This window comes from Microtus oregoni, unplaced genomic scaffold, assembly GCF_018167655.1.
Source record: "Microtus oregoni isolate MIOR12 unplaced genomic scaffold, Mior012 000007F_ref0000211, whole genome shotgun sequence".
NCBI classification, from domain to species: Eukaryota; Metazoa; Chordata; class Mammalia; order Rodentia; family Cricetidae; genus Microtus; species Microtus oregoni.
The window spans coordinates 5518540-5543035 of NW_024543066.1; the positions used below are offsets into that span (position 1 = coordinate 5518540).

At 43.4% G+C, this 24496-nt stretch overlaps 1 protein-coding gene across 2 annotated transcripts in view; it reads left to right on the forward strand.

The window, feature by feature from the left end:
* Positions 1–24496, forward strand: part of Arid5b (AT-rich interaction domain 5B) — a 177096-nt gene that overhangs the window by 73206 nt on the left and 79394 nt on the right. For both annotated transcript variants that reach the window (XM_041655516.1, XM_041655518.1), the window contains exon 4: positions 14464–14694. In XM_041655516.1, the coding sequence (XP_041511450.1) occupies positions 14464–14694 (231 nt within the window). The remainder of the gene's footprint in view (positions 1–14463; positions 14695–24496) is intronic.

Below are 24496 nucleotides of genomic sequence, written 5' to 3' on the forward strand. Positions count from 1 at the left end.
AGGGATCTTCCCATCTCTGCCTCCCCAGAGCTAGGATGACAAGCAGGCACCATCGTGCCCTCCATTTGTATGTGAGCCCAAGGGATTAAACTCAGGTCCTCCTCCTTGTGTGGCATCCCAATCCTTCATCGTGGGTCTCTGTAGCCCCTCTTGAAGCCATTCATCTCTTTGGGACTCTCACTGTCCTCTTCTCTGCCAGTGGGACGTAAGGGGGGACAGCTCCCTGAGTGGGAGCTGCCATGTTTACTGGTGTATGTCTGTAGCCAAACAGAGTCCAACCCTGCTGAGTAGGAACCAGGCAAAATTTATGGCCCAAAGGACTGAAGCCTGCATAAAGCATTGTTCTTAGATCCCTATGGGATCTGTTTGCTTTTCCTTCCGTGGTTTCTCCCCTCCATCGAGGTCTCTATGGAAGTGTGATGCTTGATACGTCTCTTCTTGTGGATGTGGTTTTCTCCATATGAGAAAGGAACGTTTGCTGATAACTTCCTAGAGTATATTCCAGAAAAAGAGCCACAGGTCCAGGGAGCTCCTCGTCTTGCTTCTGTTTCCTTAGCCTTGGGATTACAAGTGTGCACCACCATGCCTGGTTTGGGTTTTGGTTTTCTCATGAGTTCTGGGCCTTGAGCTCAGGGACTTAGTCTTGTGACTCTCTTATCAGCTGAGCCATCGCCCTAGTCCTTTCTCATGGATTGCTCTTGTTTCTAGGTAGGTTCGGATACACCAAAGCTCTAGATCCCACCCTTTAAACATCCCATAATATGGAAAGCAGAGCCCACCGTGAACAAATTAGTATGGTCACGTGTTCACAAGGTCACTGCAGTATCTTTGGAACCAAGCTGGCACCAGGAGTCCCAATCACAGATTTCTGGAAGTAATAATAGAACCTAGTATGAGCATACGCACAGCCAGCTGGTGAATATTTCAGATTTATGGGTCGCGAGATGTCTGTCACAACGCCTCAACTCTGTAACTATACAACTGTACTGTTGGAATGCAAAAGTGAACACAGACATACTAAACAAATGTGTGTGGCTGTGTTGCAATAAAACTTTATCCATAAAAACAAACCAGGGGTTGGGTTTGGCTCGCAGTTTGCCAGCCTTGCAGATGTCAGTCATCTCACTGAAATATCTGGGATACGCCCACAACCGTCATCCAGGGGAACTGTGGGTGTGAAGCCACAGCGTTGTAACTGGAGTTCATCTGTAGGCATCAACTATTCGTTGACTGCCTCTCTGTGAGTAAAGGTGAGTAGGTTTGGATATTGGATACTGGGAGCCTAGAAGACATTAGAAATGAGTAGCTAAGGATAGACGATGTTCTAGGGACTTCCAGTGAACCAGAGCCATCTCCCTTCTGACTTCACCTTGTTTGGAACTAACACTGTGCCGGGGAGAAAGTAAAAGGTGGCACCTTCTCTGTCATCCGCTCTCAGTGACTTTCTTCCACAGAGTCCTGAGAGAACATATTAAAGGTGCACTTCCGTCTCACCAGAAGATTGAGTCACGGTTTCATTTTCCAGTAAATTTTGCAAGTATCTCCTTCCAGATGATAAACTAATTTCAGTACTGAATACTCAAGAAAGATGGAAAGATGTCTATTCTGACTGGCTGGTGTTCTTCCCAAATCATGACCGGAAACAGTAGGTGGTTTGTGGAAGTGATGCCAGCTATGCTTGTAACTCGTCCCAGAAGAGTGAGGGAAATGTATAGCAGACGGGTCTGGAGGATTGGATGGTGGGAGCTTTATAAATAAGCAAATGAGAAATAAACAAACAAATAAGTAATATTGTCACTTTGTTTATAGTGGTGGCTCTCACCCTTCTCAATGCTGCATGTGACCCTTTAATACGGTCCTTTATGTTGTGGTAACCCCAACCATAAAATTATTTTCGTCGCCACTTCATAACTGTAACTTTGCTACTGTTATGAATCATAAATATCTGGTATGTGACCCATATGGGATAGCGACCCACAGTTTGAGAATCGCTGGTTTAGAGGCAGCCAAAGGCTATCTCTTGGCTTTTGAGCAGCAGACACAGCTCTAATTTTGCCTCCTCCTCTTAGTCTCTTCTCCCAGTCGTGTTTCTGAATCTCTTGCTTTCTTGGACTCTATAACCCAAAGGCATCTTGGGACTGTGCCTTGTTCCCAGGAATGCTCTGTTTTTCTGGGATTCCCCTTCACTGCCATGTTGTCTAACATGATAGTCCTCAAATTTCTTCTCTTAAGACTCTTAAGTTTTTCTGTCCAATATTGCAGCCACTATTATTAAACCCTTGAGACTTATCTAAATCAAAAGATGCTGCAAATATAAATACGTATGGGATTTCAGAAACTTGGTATGAGAAGCTTAAACTCTGGCGCTAATCCTTCTGTCTTCATCTCCTGTTGAAGTAATATTTTAGGTATTTTTAACTAGATGAAATAAAATTTGTTTTGTCTGTCTAGTCCTTATCTCTTTAATGTTAATTACACACTTGACTCAAGGTTGAGCGGTGCTAGACTAAAGAACTTCTTTCAAAAGTCTCTATATTCCTTTGCCCAATTTCAAGTGGTCATATGAAACATCGCTGCACATGTTGAGAACATCAAAAACCATAGAAGATGGAGTAAGAATGTGGTTAACTATAATTAGTATAAACATTACCTGCGATGTGATAAGATTTGAAGATGTAAGATGTACACTTAATAAAGCATAATCATTCCCAAATAAATCCTGTACCATTTTTATCCATCAGTTTATCCAATTCACGTCAAAAACGTTACTAGGCTTGCAGAATGTTCGAGCTACATTTGAAGTGCTCAGCATCATTAACCTTTACTGTTCTGCCTTTCCTGATTTACGGCGTCCTAACACAGGCCTGCAGTGCTCTAAGCTCTGCTGTGCTTTCTGCTTAAGAGAAACATAACACAGAAATCCAAAAATCAGAAGTCTGTGGCTTGAGGCGCCTAGACATACCTAGACAGCAAGCTCTCCGAAGCAGCGCTGTGATTTGATTATATCCTCATCCTAGTAGGATTCTGGCTCGTTAGGGAGATGAACTGAGGAGTGACATGGGCCCAGCAGCTGCCCTAGACCTCTGTGGGTTCCCTTCAGAAACCCTGGTACCCTCCGGGTAGGAATTCACCAGCTCCAACACTCATTTCAGATGAGTCACTGGGGCAAGAAAGAACTTTGCCCTCCCTTCCCTGTATCACTGGAGCCTGTGATAAGATGAAAGAACCCGTACAACCACAATCCTGGCTTTTCCTTAGCAGAAGAGCTCCCAGAAGTCAGCGCAGAAAGTAGACCTGGCTTAGAAGTTTGAGGGTGAGATTCAAAAATCTCAAGTGGGGACACAGAGAGAGAGACAGAGACAGAGAGAAAGCGAGGAAATAACTGCCTAAATTCACAAGCCTTCCTCTGAATGGGTCTGCCAGGCACAGACAGCTTTCTTCCCATTCCTGAGGCTCTTTAGGATGAGCTGTTGATCCCCAGCCTAGCGTGAACTGCCACGTGACTGCTTATACTCTGATGGGAGGGTCATATGTTTATCTCAAACTGTCGGTCGGTTAATTGAATTTGTTAAGGCTCCCAAAGGTCTGTAGTGAGGAATCAGGACACTGATTGTGAGACTCCCTGCAGCCCCAGGAGTTTATATTCAGTAACTAATTGGAGAGACTCATCCATCCCCCGCCCCCATACACACAAAAAATAACTAAGAGTATATCCACATGGAAAATAGAACACTCGCCGGCCACCAACATCCTTTCTTCATCGTGTAAAATATGCATACTATGAAACTGGCCACTGTAGTCCTTTTCTCCAGAGATGTTACATGCATCTGTGATGTTATGCAATGATTGCTACTCTCTAACTGACGGAACCCCCTTCATCCCTTCCAAAGCTCTGAACTGCTAAGCAATGGCCCTTCATTCATCCCATCCCACCTCCAGCTCCGCGCAGGGCCTGGAAACTTCTGTTCTACTTTCTGTCCTGGGAATTCATGTGTGATATCTGCCCTTCAGATTTATTTTGCTTAGCATGAAATAATCAAAGTTTATTCATATTAACTAGATATCGCATCCTTTCTTTTATGGCTGGACAATAGTCTGTCGTCCAGTTTCCCTGCCTATATAACGACGTTTTTGTTCATTTGTTTTGGTTTTTGGTTTGATATTATTATTATTATTATTATTATTATTATTATTATTATTATTATTTTCTCAAGGCAGGGTTTCTCTGTAGCTTGAGAGTCTATCCTGGAACAAACTCACAGAGATCCACTCCCAAGTGCTAGGGTTAAAGGCACGTGTCACTACCGCCCAGCCACTATTTGGCAGTCTTACCACTAACGCATGAGGGTCTCAGTTTTTTACAAGCTCACTAACACTTGATATTTTTGTTGTTGTGTACAGTAGCCATCCTAATGAGTGTGAAGGAATTTCTCCCTATGGTTTTTACTCTCTCTCCCTAGAGACTAATAATGACATTGACCATTTTTCCTTCTTCCATTTGTATATATTCTATAATAAAACATCAATTTACTTCCTTTTGCATTTCAAAATAAATGGGTATTTTCTTTTGTCGTTTTGATGTTGATTTTGAAGACTTCATACATTCTGGCTATGACTCTCCCATACACATCTGTATGTATACATATATGTATGTATGCGTGTATGTTTATGTGTGTGCATAAAATCTGTAGGTGTTTTATCCCAGCCCACATCTGTCTTTCCACTGCGCAATAGTGTCTGCATTGCAAAAAACGGTTTAGATTTCACCTAGCCTTTCATCTATTTCAGCTGCTGTGCTGACAAAATTGTGAGCTATCCAGAGTCATAGAAATGTTTCCATCTGCATTCTTGTAATAACTTAGGCGTTCCAGCTCTTAGATTTCAGTGGTTGGTCCAGTTTTAGTTACCATATGAACCTAGAGTGAAGTAGCGGTATCATGACTTTCTTTTGCCTAGTGTATCTTGTTTTCTTACTGTTGTTCTTGGAGGGGCTACCTTCCTCATTCCATTTAAAAGAAAAAAAAAAACCAAACAAACCATTTGACCATGGGTATGAATGTTCCTTCCGGGCTCCCTGTCCCTTTTCATTAATGCATATTTCCATCGAGATATCAGACCACATTTACGTATTTTATTTATTTCTCTCTCTCCCTGTGTGTGTGTATACATGTGAGTGTGGGTGTGTGCGTGACACATGGATGTGGAAGCATGCATCCAAGCATGCATATGCAGAGGCCACAGGAGGACTTGGAGTGTCTTTTTCTACTGTCCCCTTTTATTTCTTTCACCTGCACAGAAAGTGCTGCTGTTAGTGTTTAGCTCACCTCCGCAACCCCCCGCCTCCCGTGTTCTCTTCATACAGTAACGCTGTACTAAGTTTTCAAATCTGGGAATGCGAGTCCTCCCAACAACTTCTTTCTTTATTTTCAAGATGAGCGGTGTCTTGACAGATAGATATATATACATAGAAATAAATATAAACATGCATTCAGACATATATGTGTACATACATATAATGTGTAATGTATATATCTATATTATGTTATATACATATATAACAGATCATATAAAATAATATTACATATGCATATAATCTATATATATGTAATTTATATATTGATACTTACATGTCAGATTTTAGACAGATATCTGTCCATATTTTTTAAATACAGATGAAATACACACAGCCGGGAAAAAAAATGTGGTAGGGAATTTCACAGCCTCGATGCACCTATGTTAATTATTATTATTTTTTGTACTAACAAGACTGAAACACTACTTTATATCCATTCATATAGCTCTAAAAAGACAAAAAAACAAGTAGAGCGATGAGAACCACCTGGGGGAAATCAAACAAGTACTCACTTTGGTATCCGGGTAACCCAAAACCCACCTGACCTGCTGGCAACACTGCTACATGTATCCTAGAGGGAAAAATCGAAGCGTGAATCCCTGAGAACCTTTCACCCAGATGTCGATAGCGTCTACTGATCTGTCCCGGCTGCACCTTGCTTGGGTTTGTTCATGAGAGCATCTCAATGTCGAGGGTCTCCACAGCTGACCCTCTCACAGAACCGTGATCCTCACAGTGACAGATGGAAGACCCAACTGGGAAAGCAAGCGCTGGGATGGTGGTCCCCAGAGCAGGTGTATGCGGTGTGAGGGGAGGGAAAAGGTAGCCGACTTTGTCTTCAATTTGGAGACTGGTTCAGCTAACAATGGTTCTGTTTCTTCCTCTGTAAGAACTTAGTTGTGATAACTGCAGGGTGGATTGGGTCTTAGTGGTAGAAACTCTTTGTAAATCAAGAGAGAGTCGACTTAACTAAGTTCAAGTCTGAGAGGACATCTTTACCTGGGTCACTAGTAAATAAATAGATGCATAAATTAAACTCTAAAAAAATAAGCTGTCAGCGTTATCTTGGACTGGAACAAATCATGTCTCTGTGCCCAGAACTTGGAACCTGATGTGCCATTGGCTCTTTCTATTTTTTTCTTCAGATACTTATACTATTCTTATACTAAGAATGAATGACTTGCAATAGGTTAAAGGTCAACCTGTTTGGGGCTGAAGAGAGAGCTCAGCAGTTAAGAGCACTTGTTTTTCTTCAATAAGAAAGACCGGAGCTAGATTCCCAGCAGCCATACCGGACAGCTCACAGCTGCCTATAACTTTAGCTCCAGGAAATCCAATGTCCTCTTCTGGCCTCTGCAGGTATCTAGACACAGGTGCAAATATGCATACAGACACACACATTAAGACAAAAAAAAAAAAAGACCTTTTTATTCAAAGCTAACCTGTTTGAAGTGGGCCGGATTGGAGGTGGGTCAGGCAGGCCCCTAGGGTCACGCCTCACAGGGACTGAGAACCCAGTCCAAGCATGTGATCGCCCAGTGCGTGTACTTATTGTATAATCCCTGTCTTGTATGACATTTAGATTTGGCTGAGACGAGACCCATGTAAATGAGATGCAAAATTCTCAAGATGAAATTCAAAGAGGCTCCTGAATGTGGCTTGTTGTTCAGTGGCCTTTTGGGAGGACCAAGGAGGTGGCGCTGGCTGGCTCCCCAGCGGCTTCATTTGCTACTTAAAGTGATGTCTGCATTTGGTTTGAATTTAGCTTCGCGTTGTTTTCTTTCTTGCAAGCTGAAGCAATGTCAGGGGTAAAAGCTGATATTCACTCAGCGATGCATAATTTTATGTTTGTGTGTCTGTAAGCGATGTCTTTGGATACAGCTGGCTAAAACCCTGGCTTGTGCAGTTAAACTGTTCTTTGTTTCCATTTGCGACCATATACAGATGTATATGTTCTTTTGCTTTTTTTCCCCCCTCTCCTTTTCTCGCTCCCTCTTTTTAAGTTTTCCAGTCATGTTTTTGTTGCCTACCCTAGGAAGATCTGTTTTTCCATTTATCAAAACAAATGGCAAGCTAGGGACCATTTAAAGTCGTTTTCTTAGTTAATAAAGCCAATCTCCTTGTTCTGTTATGTTAAAAGTACATTATCTTTTTATTGCCAGTTCTGTGGGGGCAGGTCTGTTTTCTGTCTTAGCAATCTCAGGCTGCCCCCACTCACTCACTGTGTGGAGAATTAGAGACGGGCTCGGGGCGGAGCCGCTGACTTTACTGTACCAGCCCTTCTCAAAATAACCACAACAGTACAATCCTGATGTCCCATTGACGTCACACCGTGTTTTCACGAAATAGTTTGGGGCCTTTTCATTGCTATTCCTGATAGCATCTTGCTCTCGCTCCTTTTAATCAGGCATTTAATTTGTTTTTGTTATTAATATTTTCCACTACATGTCCTGGCCTGCCTCCAGTAAAACAGCTCTGATGGAAGTGGGGGGGGGCATTAAAAACCCCAATCATCTTTCTGTCTCAGCCTTGGTTTCCTTGTGAATGTGTTGTCTCTTTTTGATGTGTCTAAACTACCAGAGCTAGCTCTGAGGCCTCGGGAGAGGTTCGGGACTACAGCGAGGGCACCATACGTTGACACGCAACCACAACCAGGAATTGATAAAGTTGATGAACGACTTTGGAATTTTAAACAGTTCAACCAATTTGGGCCATTTAGTCACATACCCTGCCTGCGTTTTTTCCTTTTACAAATGTCTTTTCTGTATAATGCCTTGTAATTAGAACAGGAAGTCACTGAGTAACTGTAAGATGAATAAGAGCACTTAACACAGAAAGGAAAATTACCTTCCGAGAAATTATATTCTCCCCCCCCCCCACACCCCCCCACCCCACATGTTACAATGTTGGTAATGATAGTAACAGCTGTAGCTACTCTTATCTGTAGAATTTTTGTGCTGGGGTTTTCTGAAATTTTTTTTTAAAAAAATCATTTTCAGTAATAATCAAAGATGAATGGACAGAAGATAGGAAATGCCTAATTATGACAGATATTCTGTGTCACAACAGAACAGCAATTAAATGGGAACGGTGTAATTGTCAGGAGCAGGAAGAGCTGGAAGCTTGCCAGGTACGTGAAGTTGAGGCTGGGCTTTCAGCTGGTTGCTAGGAGCAGGCAGAAAAAGTCTAAAGGTTTGAGAAAGCAATGTCTTATGCGGGAAGGGACAGAAGGCGGCCTAGATCCCTGGGCAAGCCCTTCCTACTGACGTGATTTTGCTTACATTGTTTCAAAAGTAGATCTTCGCCTTTATAACGCCAGCAGATTCATCAGTGCTTGGGGAGGGGAAGAAGAGAGGAAATTGTGGGTTGTCTGTTGGCGTGGGGGACATTGTGTTTCAAACGCAGCCTCCATGCAGATTTGGAGTCTCTTAAGTTAAAAAAAAAAATCTTAAAATGTTTGTTTCTGTTGGCATCCAGACACATTTGCCCTAATACGATTAAGAGAACGAAAGGGCGAAATATTTGGCAGAATTTTCAGCTGAGGTAATTAGGTACAGGAAAGGACATGCATACTTTTTTCCACCAAGCTCTGTAAAATCCTGGTGTGAAGGATTTTATGAAGGTTTTGTTTTGTTTTTGTTTTTCAGGTTTACTGATGTTAGAAGTAGGCGATGGTGACTTTTTTTTTTTTTCGGTAAACATATAGTGAGATGTTTCCCAAATAGACCCCCAGCCCTGCCAGCAGGATAAAATTATGCTTCTGCAGTGTTGTGTAAGAGATGAAAGCAAATTTCTCCTCCAGAATAGACGTTTTCAACCTCCTGCACATTTGGCCACCATTAACTATTAAAAAAAAAAGCATTATGGATATTTGAAAGTCAACGCTCCGGTAATTTATTGTGCTTGCCATTTCACGCATCTCTTTATACAAAGACAATTTGAGCAACTGGCAGAATGAATGCTTGCCCCACCCCCACCCTCCCACCATTCCCCCCCACCCTCACCCCCCCCACCCCACTCCATGAGAGCCTTGGTGTACAGTTACTGTTTGACAAGTCAGGGTGGAGTCTCAGATTATAATTACAGTTTCTCTGTGGAATTCTGTTTTGGACTTTGAAAAATATAAAAATAAGTGAAAAAATTGACACGGAGAGAGGTTAACAAAACGTGTAATTATGATATAAGCACGGGATTAGAGTCATTTCGGCGGAGCATTACAAGCCGTGCACTTTAGGTATTAACTTTTAATAGGCAAAGTTCTCTTTATTGAAGTAGAAACAAGGTTTAGTCATTCTGGGTTTCTTATTCCCTTTGAATATTTCATTTAAAAACAAGCAAATTCACATTTTTCTTGGTGGGGAGGGGGGACTTAGGAAGTGGGATGACGTTTTAAGAGAATATCATAACTGTTGTTTACAATAACAGTCTTGAGTACCAGCAAATGTTTTTTTTTTTTTTTTTGCCGATCATTTTCTACTGCCTGAAATCAAATTAAAAAAAATATATATACAACTCAAGGAACTAGGATGTTCAAGAAAAATACTCTGTAGGGTTAGTTCCTTAGTTTTTTTTTTTTTCTGATGTGGGTGTGGTTGAAAGAAAATCATTGTTCCGGGAACGCTCTGTTTGTCTTTTGCTAAACAAATGTGCAATTTATCCATTCTTTGTTCATTCTCAGATTTATCTGCTAGACCTCTTGTGAAACAGAGACGGGGAAACTGCAGACCATTTACTGCTGGCCCTTGCTTCATGTATCAGAGTATTTATGAGCAAAAGAAAGGAGAAAGGGGGAATGGGTTAGCTGCAGGATCTTCATAAGAATTCTTGAAGGGACTGTTTGCTTTTACTTGTTTCTCATTGTACTGTTGCAAAATCAAGCACGCCAGCCCAGCTGCTGAACAGTTTAATATTCTTATGGCCGTGTCAAAAGGAAGCTGTTTTGATGTATAGGTTTAGGAAGCCGTTAAGGGATCATAGAACTTAATATCTGCAAGACTTGTTAATACAATCTTCGTGTGTCTTCTTTCCACGCTGCCTCCTCTTTCCTACCTGGCTGCCTTTATAAACGTCTATAAGGGTCTGAGGGTCTCCTGGACTTTCTATGGCTTTATAAATATGAAAAGCAGTTCCTCTGGGAATATCTACTTCCAAATTTGGAAATTTGCCCGCATCCAAACAGCGCCAAAATTCTGGTCCAAATGGGTGGTTCTGTCCATAAGCAATGGAGTTTAGCCTAATTTTTGTTTTGGCTTCACCAAAGGTAGTCACATTAGACCAGACCCCAGCTGTGCCTTTGGCCTCCTGGTGTAGAAAGAGTTTAATGAGGGAATGGGGAAGCCAGAGTATTAGGCCAGCAAATGTAAGATTCGGGCTTCTTCCATCTCATGGGTAGGAAGTGGTTATGTGAAAATCACAATAATTTAAATTTTTACAGTGAGCATTACAGGCCCTCAAGTCATACCCTTGGATGATTAACCCAGTGGAATTATTAACCAGAGTAGAGTAATTCTGTCTCATAGGTGGGTGGAGTCTCAGGTTTTACCTGGCCAAAGCTTACTGTCTTCATTAAAGTGAGCTCAGAGCCTCCTCCTGTCACTTCCTATGTCATGGAGACCCATGCCTAGTCACTTTGGTAGCAACGCCAGTTTTGTCACCACTATATTGGGGAATATTCACAAATTGCAACATTGTTTATAGGGTCTTCATGAGGAGCAAAAGTTTCATTATTTAAATTTTTTTCCTAAATTGTAATATTTTGCACTCGGTACTAGAAATAGCATTAAAGCTCTCTCTGTTCTTGAACACACCCACTGTGCCCGGTCCTTTGTGTTTTTGGTGAAAATCTTGTCTCTGTTAGGTTTTTTTAATTTGGTATCTCCTGTGATACCTACCAACAATCACAAAAAAAGTAGCAGAAGCAGATGAACTTAACCCTAGATTTTATTCTAAGCACTAGTAGATTGGAGAAGAGAAATAAATAAACACATTAAAAACACACATATCTGACTCATATATATTTATGTGTATATGTATGTATATATATTAATGACTTTATGTTAATATATGTGCACTTGTATGTTGGTACCATATAATTTAATATAACAACATATGTCATACACAATGTATTATATTACAATATAGTAAGGTATACATGCATAATATACATTTTAAGTACACGGCATATATTATGTATCAGTCATAAATCCATATGTAGCATATAAGTATAAATCATTTAAGTATTATGTATACTACAACTGTGCTTTAACACATGTATTTTAAAACTTTAAGTAAATCACTTAAGTCTATGCAAAAAAAATGAGAGTCAGAATTACTTCCTTAGAAGTGCAGAGTGCAAGAACTAGGCCGAGAGTTTGTTAAAAATATAAAATAAACTCTTGTCTACCAATCTAGGAGAACCTGAGCCAATTATTTTGGCTGGTACCCTGAGATCTTGGACAGTATTTCAAGGACAACCCTGATCAATGTTGTTCCCAGATACAGTGGGCATCCTTAGGACATCTTTCCTCGTGAACGTGCTTGTGCTGTTTCAGTAATTATGAGAAGAAGTCAGAAACTGTGAGGGGCAGAATAGGTGCTGGGAGCTAGGATGAGGTACAGAAAACAAAGGGGAGGCCATGTTTAGACATTGAAGCTTGCCAGAATGATAACTCTATCCCAAACAGAGAATCATGAAAAATTACTCAGAGTTGGGTGGTGGTGACACATGCCTTTAGCCCCAGCACCTGGGAGGCAGAGGCAGGCAGATCTCTGTGAGATAAAGACCAATCTAGTCTACAGTGTGATTTCCAGGACAGTTGGAACTACACACACACACACAAAGAAACCCTTTCTTGAAAAACAAACAACAGAAAAAGTACTCAAAGAAAACCAGGAGACTGAGGGGTAGAACAGCAGGGAAGTGGACCTTTGACCCAAGAGGCATCTCCCAAGACACCAACTCAGAAGCAACTGTTTCTTCAACTTCCTTCCCCTGGGAAGCACAGTGTCTCCATATTTCTCAAACTGGTATGAGTTTCCGGTCTTCACGGAAAGCCAAAGGCACTCACTATCAGACTAGATTGAGAGACTCATGAGGTATTTACGCAGGGTTTTCTGTCCAGGAAAGTGGAAGGGGGGCTGCACATTCCCAGCCGAGTGAGCTCTGGCAGTTTCTGGTTGTATTCTCTCGAATTCACATCTAACAAATAAGGTGTAGAGACAGAAATCAGGTTTGGTGCCAGTGGTGCGTGGAGGCCACTCCTTGGCACAGCACAAAGATATTGTGGGTTCTGGCAGTGTTTGGTGAGTACTTCCGTTATAATTTCCCAGGCTTTAGTTTATCAGTAACAAATAAATCTATAAATGTAGAGTTTGGACTCTGCGTCTTAGTCTACTGTAGGAATCACAGCGTGTTGTCCTGGCCCACCTGTCTGCATCTCAGGGCTAGTTTTCATTGGTAGACTTCTCTTCCCTATCAGCACACTGCCTTCTAAATGTGCTAGCTGCTAAAGCAGCTGCCCACAAACCAGGCAGGAGTCGGAGAAGGGTAAGGCCCTTTGAAGACATCATGCTAGAAGCAGCTGAGCACCTCTGCTTGTGGAGGAGCCTGCAGCCTGAAGAACTAAGTGAGTGTAATCAGAGCTACAGCTGCTAGCCAGCCTCCTAGCAGCAAAGGTCACGTGCGCACCTTGCCCCAGTCCTGGTTATGTTCCATCGTTACATTCTATCACAATTCATCTCCCACTGGTTACCAGATGGCCACAATAAAGTCAGTATCCCTAACAACTGTTTCATGCAGTTCTCTGCAGTACAGTAAGGGCCCCGAATAGCGCAATGTTTTCCCATTGGACGTACAAAATGACAAGTCTGGGAATGGCTGAGCGGCACGCTGATGGTGTGAGTCAGGAAACCCAAGTTCAGCTTGGCATGGCTGCAGGTAACAGACTACCAAAGGGGTTGCTTGCCATTTCTCAAGCTGGAAACGAACGAAGGATTTCTCTGTGATGAATCTGGGTTATGCAACTATTCCCAAAACATAGTGGGCTAGCACTAGGCATCATGAGCATTTAAGAGGAAGATTTGAGGTATTTTCTGAAAGGATCTGAGTTAAGTTGGTCCTGATGGGACTGTCTCTCGAGGATGTTTGGGGAGCCTGTCAACATGATTCTCTGGGATGTGCCAGGTTACCAGGTGGATATGAGAAACATTAAAAGATGGAGGGTACAGATGTGAGGGGAGGTGGAGAAGATAGTGGTATCAATCAAGTTGGGGGTAACAAGTTGAGGTAACAATTCCTAACAAGTGATCCCCCGAACTGTGTCCTTAGAAACAACGTGGGCATCGTTTCTGCTGTGTTTGCATCCATTTCGGATCAGCCAGGGTCTCTGCTCCATGTTGTTTTAACTCCAAGACCCAGACTGGCAGAGGGTCTGTTGTCTGAGCACTACAGATGGCAAGAACAAAGACGAAGGGACACGGTGGTCCCCGGCGCCTTGGCTCTAAAGCAGACACTACCACTGTCACAAGTCCAGGGCCTCCTGGACTCCCAAGGGTGGGAAATACAGCCTTTCTCTGGGCCCATAAAGAGAACACAGAATGTTTGTTGAGCCCCAGGACAGGTGGCAATGCTCCTTAGATCTATGGACCCTTCTCTAGGATCCAAACATTTTTGTCAACCCCAAGCACACGTGTGTGTGCGCACATATACAAAACGTGCAATCAATCTAAACCGAGCAATAGTTGTTAAAAACTCATCAAAGTTTCCTTATCATGGTGACACCAATGAGAAAAAAAAATACATCGGAATCTCTGGGAGGAGAGTTTTAGTTTGACTGCCCTCAAATAACTGAAGCATTATGTAATATGTATGCCCAAGGGGCCACAAAATAGTTACACTCAGGGTGGCCTCTGGCTTTGAGGATGGGGAGCTGGCTGGGGAGGGGGATTCTGGAAGGTTCTGGCATTGCCAGACCATGGTAAAGACGAGGCCTTTGCTGAAGAAGACATCTCTAGTCCCAACGCAAAAGTGACCATTGAAATTAAGTCACGGCTGTGGAAGCTCCCTTTGTTGGTGGGCAGAGGGTAATGGACATGTTTGCTTTTCTGTCTAGGGGAAGATGAGGAAGAAAGCAATGTGATCGTGCTCAGCTACCCTCAGTACTGCCGGTACCGGTCCATGCTGAAGCGGATCCAGGATAAGCCATCATCCATCCTCACCGACCAGTTTGCATTAGCCCTGGGGGGCATCGCAATGGTCAGCAGAAACCCCCAGATCCTGTACTGCCGGGATACCTTTGATCACCCTACTCTCATAGAGAATGAGAGTATATGTGATGAGTTCGGTGAGTGTTTACCTCTTATTCTACTTGATACTCGTTTTTCAGTTTACACCATGAGCGGTGCTGGGAAGCAGGGCTTGCCTTCACCACCTTACTCCACCCAGACCCCGTGTTATTGCAGTACAAAGCATCCTCACGTTCCCGGTAGTGACCGTTCACCACAGGTGAAAGATGACTGTCTTGTGTTCGCTGTTCAATATATAATTGGAAGGGGCTTGGTGGGTCTCGAAGGTAGACTTCGAGATTGGACGCTTTCATGTTCTTCCTTAGATGGCTTTGGTTATTTAAATATTGGTGCTTAAATTTTCTAATTTTATAAGGTACTACAAGAAGGCATAAATTATAGCTGTTCAATACTATAAGGTAGAGATGAAAGATCGAGGGAATGTTAGATAGGTAGGTACGTACATACATACATATATGCATACATACATACATGCATATATACATATATACATACATGCATGCATAAATACATACATATATGAATTATAGATTGAAATGTAGATGTGCCCTATCCTTTAAATTTTCACACACATGTCCAATCCTGGCCTCACTGACTCACCACGTGTCTTCTCGACAAAGGGCCTGTCAGACACCATATCTGATCTTTGGAGACCTTGCCTCGTGCACTGCCAGGGAAGGCAAGCTAAGACACTGTCTTCATCTATCTTGCCTTCGCCATCCATTGGTTAAAGAAATTGCACCATGCCCATGGCTCTCCATTTATTGGGTGTTCCTATGCATACAGAGGCATGGACGCTCTTTGCTTGTTTTGGAATCACCTTCATAGATGGTATGATGGTACCCTGTTCATTAGGAGAGCCAAGGAGGAAAAGAGATTGAGACATACACGCATACATAGACTTTCTTCAAGCCAGTGCCCTCCCTGATCCTGTCGACTTACATTGTCCCCAAGGATGCCTCATGTGCAGAATAATCTAATCCACGTTGTCCCAATTAGCTCTAAGATTACCCCTCCATGGTTTTACGAGTCTACAGTGGCCTCTCCAATTCGACAGTGTGTGCCTTCGGGAGCTCTTAGGCCGCTACAAAGGATGCGTAAACTGCAGAGGATCAAGGGTGAAGGGATGGGATCTGGTGGCCTGAGGAGGCCAAAAGGGAGAAGTGGGAAGGGGACAACAAGGTCTAAGCTCACCGGAGCCCAAAGATAGTGACTACATGAGAGTGGTGAGTGCATGTCACGTGATGTGTGTGTGCGCATGTGCGTTAGATTTTCCTTCTACATAGAAGTCTATATTGTCATATTTTTATTAGTCAAATAGCTTTTTCATTAAAGTAGAGCAGTGTATCCAATACAATTATCAAATACCCTTTCCTCTCAGATGAGCTTTTGCAGATCCTCCCTCTTCGTTATTAGAGAGAAAAAAAAAGTCACCCACATTCCTTGCTGCCAAGCCCTGTGTCCTACCAGCTGATCAAAAGGTCTCTAAAGTCCTAACACTGAATAAAGCCGAGAGAATGTTTTCCCTACTTAAAAGTATTCGAAGTTAGTCTTTAACAATGTCACATAATGAAAAAAATGTTTTAACCTTTTTGGCTAATTTAGGAATTATTAGTCACTAAGTTTCAAAGCCATTCTGTCTAGAGTTGGAAAATAGAAGTTCCTACCCAACAATGACCAGTGGTTGTTGGCGCATTCCTGGAGGAATTTTAAATGGGCGTGCAAACATGAGCATCTCCGTGAATGGGCTGCTGAGCTTTCTTTTGGCATACCTCACTTTTAATTCTGTCTTTCTTCTCCAGCCTCTGGAAGGAGACAATTTCTCTTGGAATAAAGGCTCTTTAGTGAGCTTCCAGCAGGCGAGTTCAGTCATGAGCTAGCTCACCGTCAGTGCTTAGTTTGGCCCTCAGAGGGTTTACTCATCTGCCAGTAGCTCCAGCTCACATGTAAGCCATGCTGCTCGTCTTGACTCCGTTTGAGTACTTTTCCCCATATGTGGCCCCCACATCTTTAGGTGCTCATCTAAGTTTCCAGACGGCGACTCTTTAACCTTCCCAACTAGTCGTATGTGAAATTGACATGGGTTAGAGCACTTGTTAAAAACGTAGGAGCGGGATTCTCCAATCAACTAACAGTTGATAGAGCATCGATGTAATTAGCAACTATCACTGAACAAACGTTCCTGAGACTGAAGGGCCCCTGTCAGGTCACCCACAGTGCCAGGAGGCTCACAGATGTACTGTCTATACAACATCTATTCTGTGCCGCTTATTCAGTGACTTCAGTGATTGGTCAAATATAATTCAGGTAACAGTATGCTATAAAAATCAGACTTTATTAGCCACACCACCGCGTGGATAAATTGTGGAACCGGATGGCAAAGAATTTACAGTATTTGACAACTCCATCAATTATTTAAATTATTCCAAAATCGCCATAAAAATCCCTCCTTGTTTCTTCTCCAAAGTGCAGTAACTCATTTTCTATGAGCGATGATATTTGGTTTATTAACGAACTGATACGTTGCTTTTCTTCTATGGCATGAGCAACAGAAGGGGTACAGAAAAAAAAGAGAAATAAAATATGGTCCTTGTTTGTTTTGAGGATTAAGAATCTAAATAGGGAAGACAGGATTAACACACCTGGAAGCCTAATTGTGTTACAAAGAAAATCACTGACGGCTCTCACGGGAAACAACTGGATAGGAATTCAGCAGTGGTTTGGGGTAGGACTGGATGCCCGAGACAGCAGTCAGGGTGAAAGGTCAAGGAAAGCCTTGCAATAGCATCAGAACTCGGTCTTTGGTTTTTTTTCTTCTGTGTGTGGCTGCAGGCTTGTATGTGGGGACACACACGCATGTGTGCACACGGAGAAGCGAGCAGACAATCTTGGGCGTCATTTCTGAAACTCCCACCACCTTTTTGTTTGAGACAGGGTCTCTCGTTGGTATGGAATGTTCCCCAGTAGGTTTGGTTAGCTAGGAGACAAGCTCCAGAGATTGTCTTGTCTCTACCTCCCCAGGACCGGGCTTACAAGCATAGGCCTCTATTCTGGGTACTGCATTGCAGCATGCATTTACCAATTGAGCCATCTCTCTAGCCTTTTCTCGGCCTGGTTTTAAAAGATGGAGGTCCATACTTTAGAAACCTGTTAGAAAAAAAAAATATGTAGATTGTTGACAATTCGATCGTCAAGTCTCTATTGGCTGGGGTCCACCATCGCTCTCTTAAATTGTGCTCCTAGTCAACCTTAGGGTGTGTCATAAGAAGACACGACTATGGGAGCTCGTAGCCAGGCTGGGAAGGAGCCAGCCAGTGACTTTGAAGCAGGAATGAGCTCTTTTGGACCGAGATGAGCCCACCTTTTCTCTGGCTCACCAACATGGCTTACGCGTGTGTAACCAAAACACGTCTCTGAAGTGAACCTTCGCTTTGGGGCACAGCCTTCCCCACTACCAGGCAGCTTTGCCCCCTCCACGCTAGTCTAATGCTGTCCACTGAATAACGGCTTTAATTGAACAATAAAAGTAAACCTTTTAAATCTACAACCGGTCCCTATAAATAAATTCTCTGTGGAATTTTTATGAAGCAGCTTAATGAAAAGTTTGATTAGAAACTATTAAAGAAAAATAAAATAGATAAAATTTCATCATTTAATCCAACATTACAGTAGTGTCATTTTGATTTTTATTTACGCTGAGATATTCGGAATCGAGTAAATATATCCTGGTTTTAATTAACTATCCTCCTTACTTGGGAAGGTTATTTTAGGCTTGAAGGGTTTTGATAACATGCCATCTGCTTTCCTCGCTGTGTTATGCAAGCCCCTTCCTTGCTTACAGTGCTGTGTAATGTCTAAACCTATGACTTGAGCAGAAATTGAATCATATTAATGGTAACTGATTGAGGACCTGCGGCCCCCACATCCTGCCCATATTCTTCTCTCTTGTCAGTCACACGGCTCTGCTGGCAATGTGCTTTCTTTGCACGAGATAATTGACGATTTTTTTTTTTAACTAACGCATCGGACTCCCCATTGAAGCATTATGAAAATTCATTGTATGGCACATGCAATTAGGAAATGAAATTTTAATAACAATGAAGGGAGCGTGACGTGAATGACATGTTGTTTTTCTTCATAAAATCCTCGGCCACAAACGTGGTTCCTGCCCCCACTGTCCCGTAGCAATCCTCCCAACACAGACGTTCTCCCAACAGCTCCACTTCCTTCTTGTACCTGGTTATGTAAGGATTTCTGTTTTATAAAACGCACTCTGGCATTTATATTATGTGCACTAGAGAAGAAAACCACACCAGTAAATAGTTTGTCTGTTCTTTGCAGTTAGAACAATAAAAGGTCCACCGCTTAACGCACGGTGTTTACAGTAATATCATACCAATTGATTTCAATTGTGTGGAGTGTTGACAAACTAAATTCAAACAGAGACACATGGGATGCTACAGAGAAATGACTAACTCCAAGGTACTGGCTCCCATCAGAGAAGTGCAAAGGTAGCCTCATTTACATAAACAGTAAGTCTTTAAAAGTAGGTAGGATTGCATGTCTTTAGATGTGGTTCAGTGTGTGTGTGTGTGTGTGTGTGTGTGTGTGTTGAATTGCAGAGGCATAGGAAACAGAAGTCACACTTTTAAGTTTTTTTGGCAGTTGGGGTGTTTGTGTGTTTGCTGACGAGAGAATGGGGCAGAGTAGAGCCTGACTTTGGTCAACCACATGCAAAACAACGAGATGAGATGGGCTGTCATCAGGCATTTGACCCTTAGTAGCCACCATGAGCTCTGGTGTACAGGAACTCGACTGTTTATATACTAAGACACACATTCCACTAGGGATAGGGTGTGGAAAAGGAGTGTAAGATGCAGTCAAGCAGAGTGCCAAAGTCACGTGCAAAGGGGTCGGGTGCAAACCCGGGCTCAATCATCTGATTCTCTAAGGCAGATGCCATGAGGCCCCTTACTGGTTCCATCTGTAAAATCAGCCAAACACAGCCATCTTCTCAGGTTCAGAGTAAGTCAATCCTGTCACTTACACACATACACACACACACACACACACACACACACACACACACACACCAGGAAAGAACTGATTGTTGAGAAATAATAGATAAATACCTTGATAAGAGATAAGAGTGTGGGAACGAGGACCAGTATAAGACTGTATTCGCCTGCTCTGCTGTGTGTGCCTCTGTTGAATTTGGTTTGTTAACACCTCATACATGTAAAATCAACGTGTTTCTATTGGAGACTTGGGTCTTAGTGTGTATTCATAGAAAATCATGGTGTTTGTTGAATCCTAAGGGAACCCCATCCCTAGGCGAACTGGGGGTTTAACCAGAGCCTGAATGGACGTGTAAAGTTGTCCACACATCACAGTGTGTTTGAAAGCCGCTCTTCTGAGTCTGCATTGAACTTTGCCCTTCCCCATTTCCTGTTAGTTGAAATGACGACATTACAGACAAAAGAAGTAAAAGCAAAGGGAAAAGCCAGAACAGAGAAGGGACGAGACCTTGAGTTTTTAACGAAAGGAAATTCAAAACATGCAAAATCATTAATAAAGCATAAAGGAGAGCTGGACGCTGCCTCCTCCCCTCTGAAGATCACGTGCTTGGCTGGAAATGAAGGAAAGGCAGTAGTTGTGTCCAGGATCATGGAAATTTGCGAGTAAATTGTTTTTGTTGTTGTTTTCCTTACCAAAGTGGCTTTCATGGTCGCAGAGGATTCTGATGATCAAATGTCTCTGCTCCTGGCCCCTGTCCACATTGGATTTCACTCTCTTTGGTGGTCACCAGTCTCCCGAAGGAAAATGAAGCGATTCTTTTGTCTTTAATTGAAAGTGAGTGGGAAAAGAGCCATGGGCTGCAGGCATGTTACTGTTTGTGCGGAAGATCTCGGCCAGCAGAAATCTCATGGTGCCCCTGGACGTTTCCTAGAGTCTGTTTGTCCCTCGAGGAGAGTCTAAGCAAGTCGCTCTTGCTTAGCGTGTTTAAGTTCTGATATAACACGGCGAGCCAAACCCACGGAAGTCTGTGGGTAGAGGTGCCTCGGATGTGTGTTGTGTTCCATGTAGCGCATGGGTTCTACCTCCACAGATGGGCTTGAGAGCAAACCACCTTGGTCAGAGGCACTGGAATGAATTCTGGATCCCAGCTCACTTAGGGATTTAGGGAAAGAAATTGTATGTTGCTGCTATGAATTAATTTAGAGTCACAGTCTAAGGAACTTTGAGGATTAGTGCTTTTTTTTTTTTTTTTTTTTTTTTTTGCTTTTGGGAGAACTTGAAAGGATATTTTAAAATAGCTTAGATGCCTTTTTGTAGCTGAGGGGATTCTGGGAGTTAGTAGCCACTGCTGTTGGACTCTCGGGTGTGATGCGTTCACCTCTACCCCAGAAGGAAGACACCATGTCTGTGTTGACTAACCCTTGGCCTGACATTCCATCCAGAAAATGGCTCATTCTCCATTACAAAACCAAGAGCCATATATTCCCCGCTATAACCAGATTTTTTAATTAAAAAAAAAAAACCATTTGGGATGCAGCTTGGTTGGTAGCATACTTGACTAGCATTTGTGGAGCTCTGGGTTCAGTCTCCAGCGGCCCATAGTGGGGGAATGGTGATGCAATCCCTCTCATGCACTTGGAAGGTAGAGGCTTGCGGAGTAGGAGTCCAAGATCATCCTTGGCTGTGGAGCAGTTTTGAAGCCAGCTTAGGAAACACGATACCTTGTTAATTTTACATACACACACACACACACACACACACACACACACACACTATGAAAGAACCAGCTATTGAAAAATAATGGGCAAATATCTTAGTAAAAAGTAAGGCTGTTAGAATGGGATCCAGTATCTTCGCTCTGTTTAAAATTCTTCTTGAGGGACTGGAGAGATGGCTCAGTGGTTAAGAGCACTGTTGCTTTTACAGAGGATTCAGGTTCAGTTCCCTGCACCCAGATGGCAGCTTATCTGTTCCAGGAACACCCAATGCTCCTTTCGGACTCACCTGTAGTACAATTAAATACATACAAGCAAAACATACATACATATAACATTTTAAAAAGTAAATTTTTTTTTTATTAATCTTCCTTTTAATGCATATAGTTTGGGTCTGTGTGTGGGGACATGCCTGTGCATTGGGTGTTTTCAGGGGCCAACTTTGGTCTCTCCCTGACATGGGAACTGAAGTCAGGTCCTCTGAAATGTGCTTTTAACTGCTTCCCAAGGGCACCCCAATAAATAAATCTTAAAGCAAGCAAGTGACAGCAACAGAAACCTTCCTGCTACACGGAGATGCCCTCTGAAGTACTTCCTGTGTCGTGCCAGGGGAAAGAGGTTGACTTAAGTCCCTCTCTTATATCTGAAACCCTTTAGAGACACTTAGATTATAGCTTCCGTGAGTGAAGGACAGTAGGAGCCCATCCGCTCAGTCAGTGTCTACGCCGCACCTCTTGTGATTGCCACCATTATTGTGGGGCCAAGCACAGTTCTGATCCTGGTGAACAATCGAGACAGAATTCCCTGTGTCTCAAATTGCTCCCATTGAAGGGCATGCGGACGGACGAGAATGACAAGATGTAAGACAGTTAGGGACCACACCTCCCAGGAGCAGGCCTCCTCAGATGGCTCTGACGATGAACAAACACTACCAAACTCTATTGTTACTAGAACTTTTTGCCTCTTATATCACCCAACACGACCACAGCCGCACACCAGAGTCACGGTGAAAACACCCACAGGATTGCTTTAACGCTGTGGCAACTGCTTGGGAAAATGAGGTATGAGTTGGTTCTAAAAGCCATTCAACATCTGTTCTGGCCAGAAAGACTTGTTTTGCTGTCCCTTTGGAATGTATTCCCCCAGGCGTCAGAGATCTCATCATTTAGGCCCCAGTCCTGCTGTCTCCTCCCCAGAGAGACAGTATCTGGCCATCCCTCTTCCAGAAGTCCAGCTCAACCTCATCACCCAACATGTTATTATCGTCCCACAACTCATCATTATCTGACATTAACTCCTGTAATTGTTTATTCATGGGTCTACCGGCTCTCTTCCCACTCCCCACACGCACTACCGTCAGCCCTTGGTCACGGAAACAGCACGCTTTCTGTCCTGTCCACAGCTGTGTGCCCAGGGGCTGGGAGAGTAGCTGCATGTGATAGGCACGTGATGGACCCTGATGAAATGGGGGAATGGTGCATAAGCTGCTGCCCTTCCGCATGCGATGAGTAAAGACATCAGCGTATAGCAATGCTACCGAGCCAGAGACTGGGTGGGCCGGGATTTGAACCTAGACCACTTGACTCCAAGCCTGTAGCATTCCCCTTCACATGACTCCTTAGAAAGAATATGTTGACTCCCTGACATTGGTCCAACTAGAAACACATAGCTGGCCATCATCTTTCTAGACAAAGGATTTCCAGTTGTGCCCAAGGGCTCTGATTGAAGAGATGGATATATCTGGGAATAGTTAGAAAAGGAATGCTCTGGAAGGTTCAAAATCCAAAAAGCACTGGCTAGGAATCACAAAACACTGATGCCAACTGCCACCCTCTCCTCTCTGTGACCCCTTGATCACTGCTTAGCCCTCTGCTCTCTGTAACAAATCATCTTGTGTTTTTCTTTCCCCTGCTGAGGTCCTCGCATCCCTTCTCACCTGAGAAGCAGCTAAGGGAGGGCCCTTCAAGAAGTGCAGCATGTTGCAGTATAGAGACTGAAGAGGACCGAGAATAAAAGCCCTGCCTTCTGGATTGGAGATGCAGGCGGCCAGGCTCTTGGGACTTGTCCCCTACACCTCTCTGTAATTTTCTGCTTAGAGAGCCTTGGCTTTCCCAACTTGGCACCCTCCTTTAATGAAAAAATTATAGGCCTAATTTCAAACACTGAAATGTGTGCAAGCTTCTGCCTCTATCACTTCTTTATTCCTGCAGCACATAAATCATTTCCCTTTTTAAAATTAAATTTAGCCTGCCATGATTTGGTAATGGGTCTTTCGAAGGAGGCAGCGTCGCCAGGCTATTGGCACAGGGGAGAGTTGGGCTTGCCTGTTCGGGGAATCTTCTCAGTGGTGACTGGCATGGGCCTCGGCTCCTTCATGTAGGCTTAGTACCCCCTTTAGAAGCTGCATAGAAACACTCTCCATGACAGCTTCTTCTCTGAAGGAATTCTTGCTGCCTAGTGGTCAACTTGGAGGACCGCAGAACAGGTGAGATGGGTGGAAAAAGTCCAGGGCGTTCCCATGGTCCTGGGCGCTCATCCATTGGCTCACTGACCACCAACTGTGTTCCAAGCAGAATTCGGGGTGGTGTTGGGGTACCAGTCTCTATTCTCAAAGCACTTAAAAATTAGACATAGAGCGATGGCCCACTGCAAATGTCGCTTATTGATCCTCTTAGCAGGCTCAGATTCTGCCTCTGAGTGGCCTCCAAGGGGCTGAGCAATTTTCTGGGCTCACAGTCCCAGTACCTACTGAAGAAGTTGTGTTGACTGTTCCCACCCAGCACACAGACTCAGGCCTGTGCACCCTTAAAGCGCACATGCGTGCACAGGCCTTCCAACCCTCAACACACACACACACAAACACAAGTACGTGTGTACACAGAGGCCTGTGGGCACTTTGGCCATAGAACAAGAGGAGCTGAGCATCTCTTACTTTGAGTCACAAAGGAGATCTCATGAGAAAGGGTTGGTAAGTGGGAACTTTGGACCAGGTAGCAGCCCCTGCAGGATATTCTGCTGGGGAAACAGAAGAGGTTATGTCGGGGTTCGCAGATGCCTGAAAGAGGGTCCTGGTGCTGGGGAAGCCTCCCAGGGAGGTGGCTCTCTA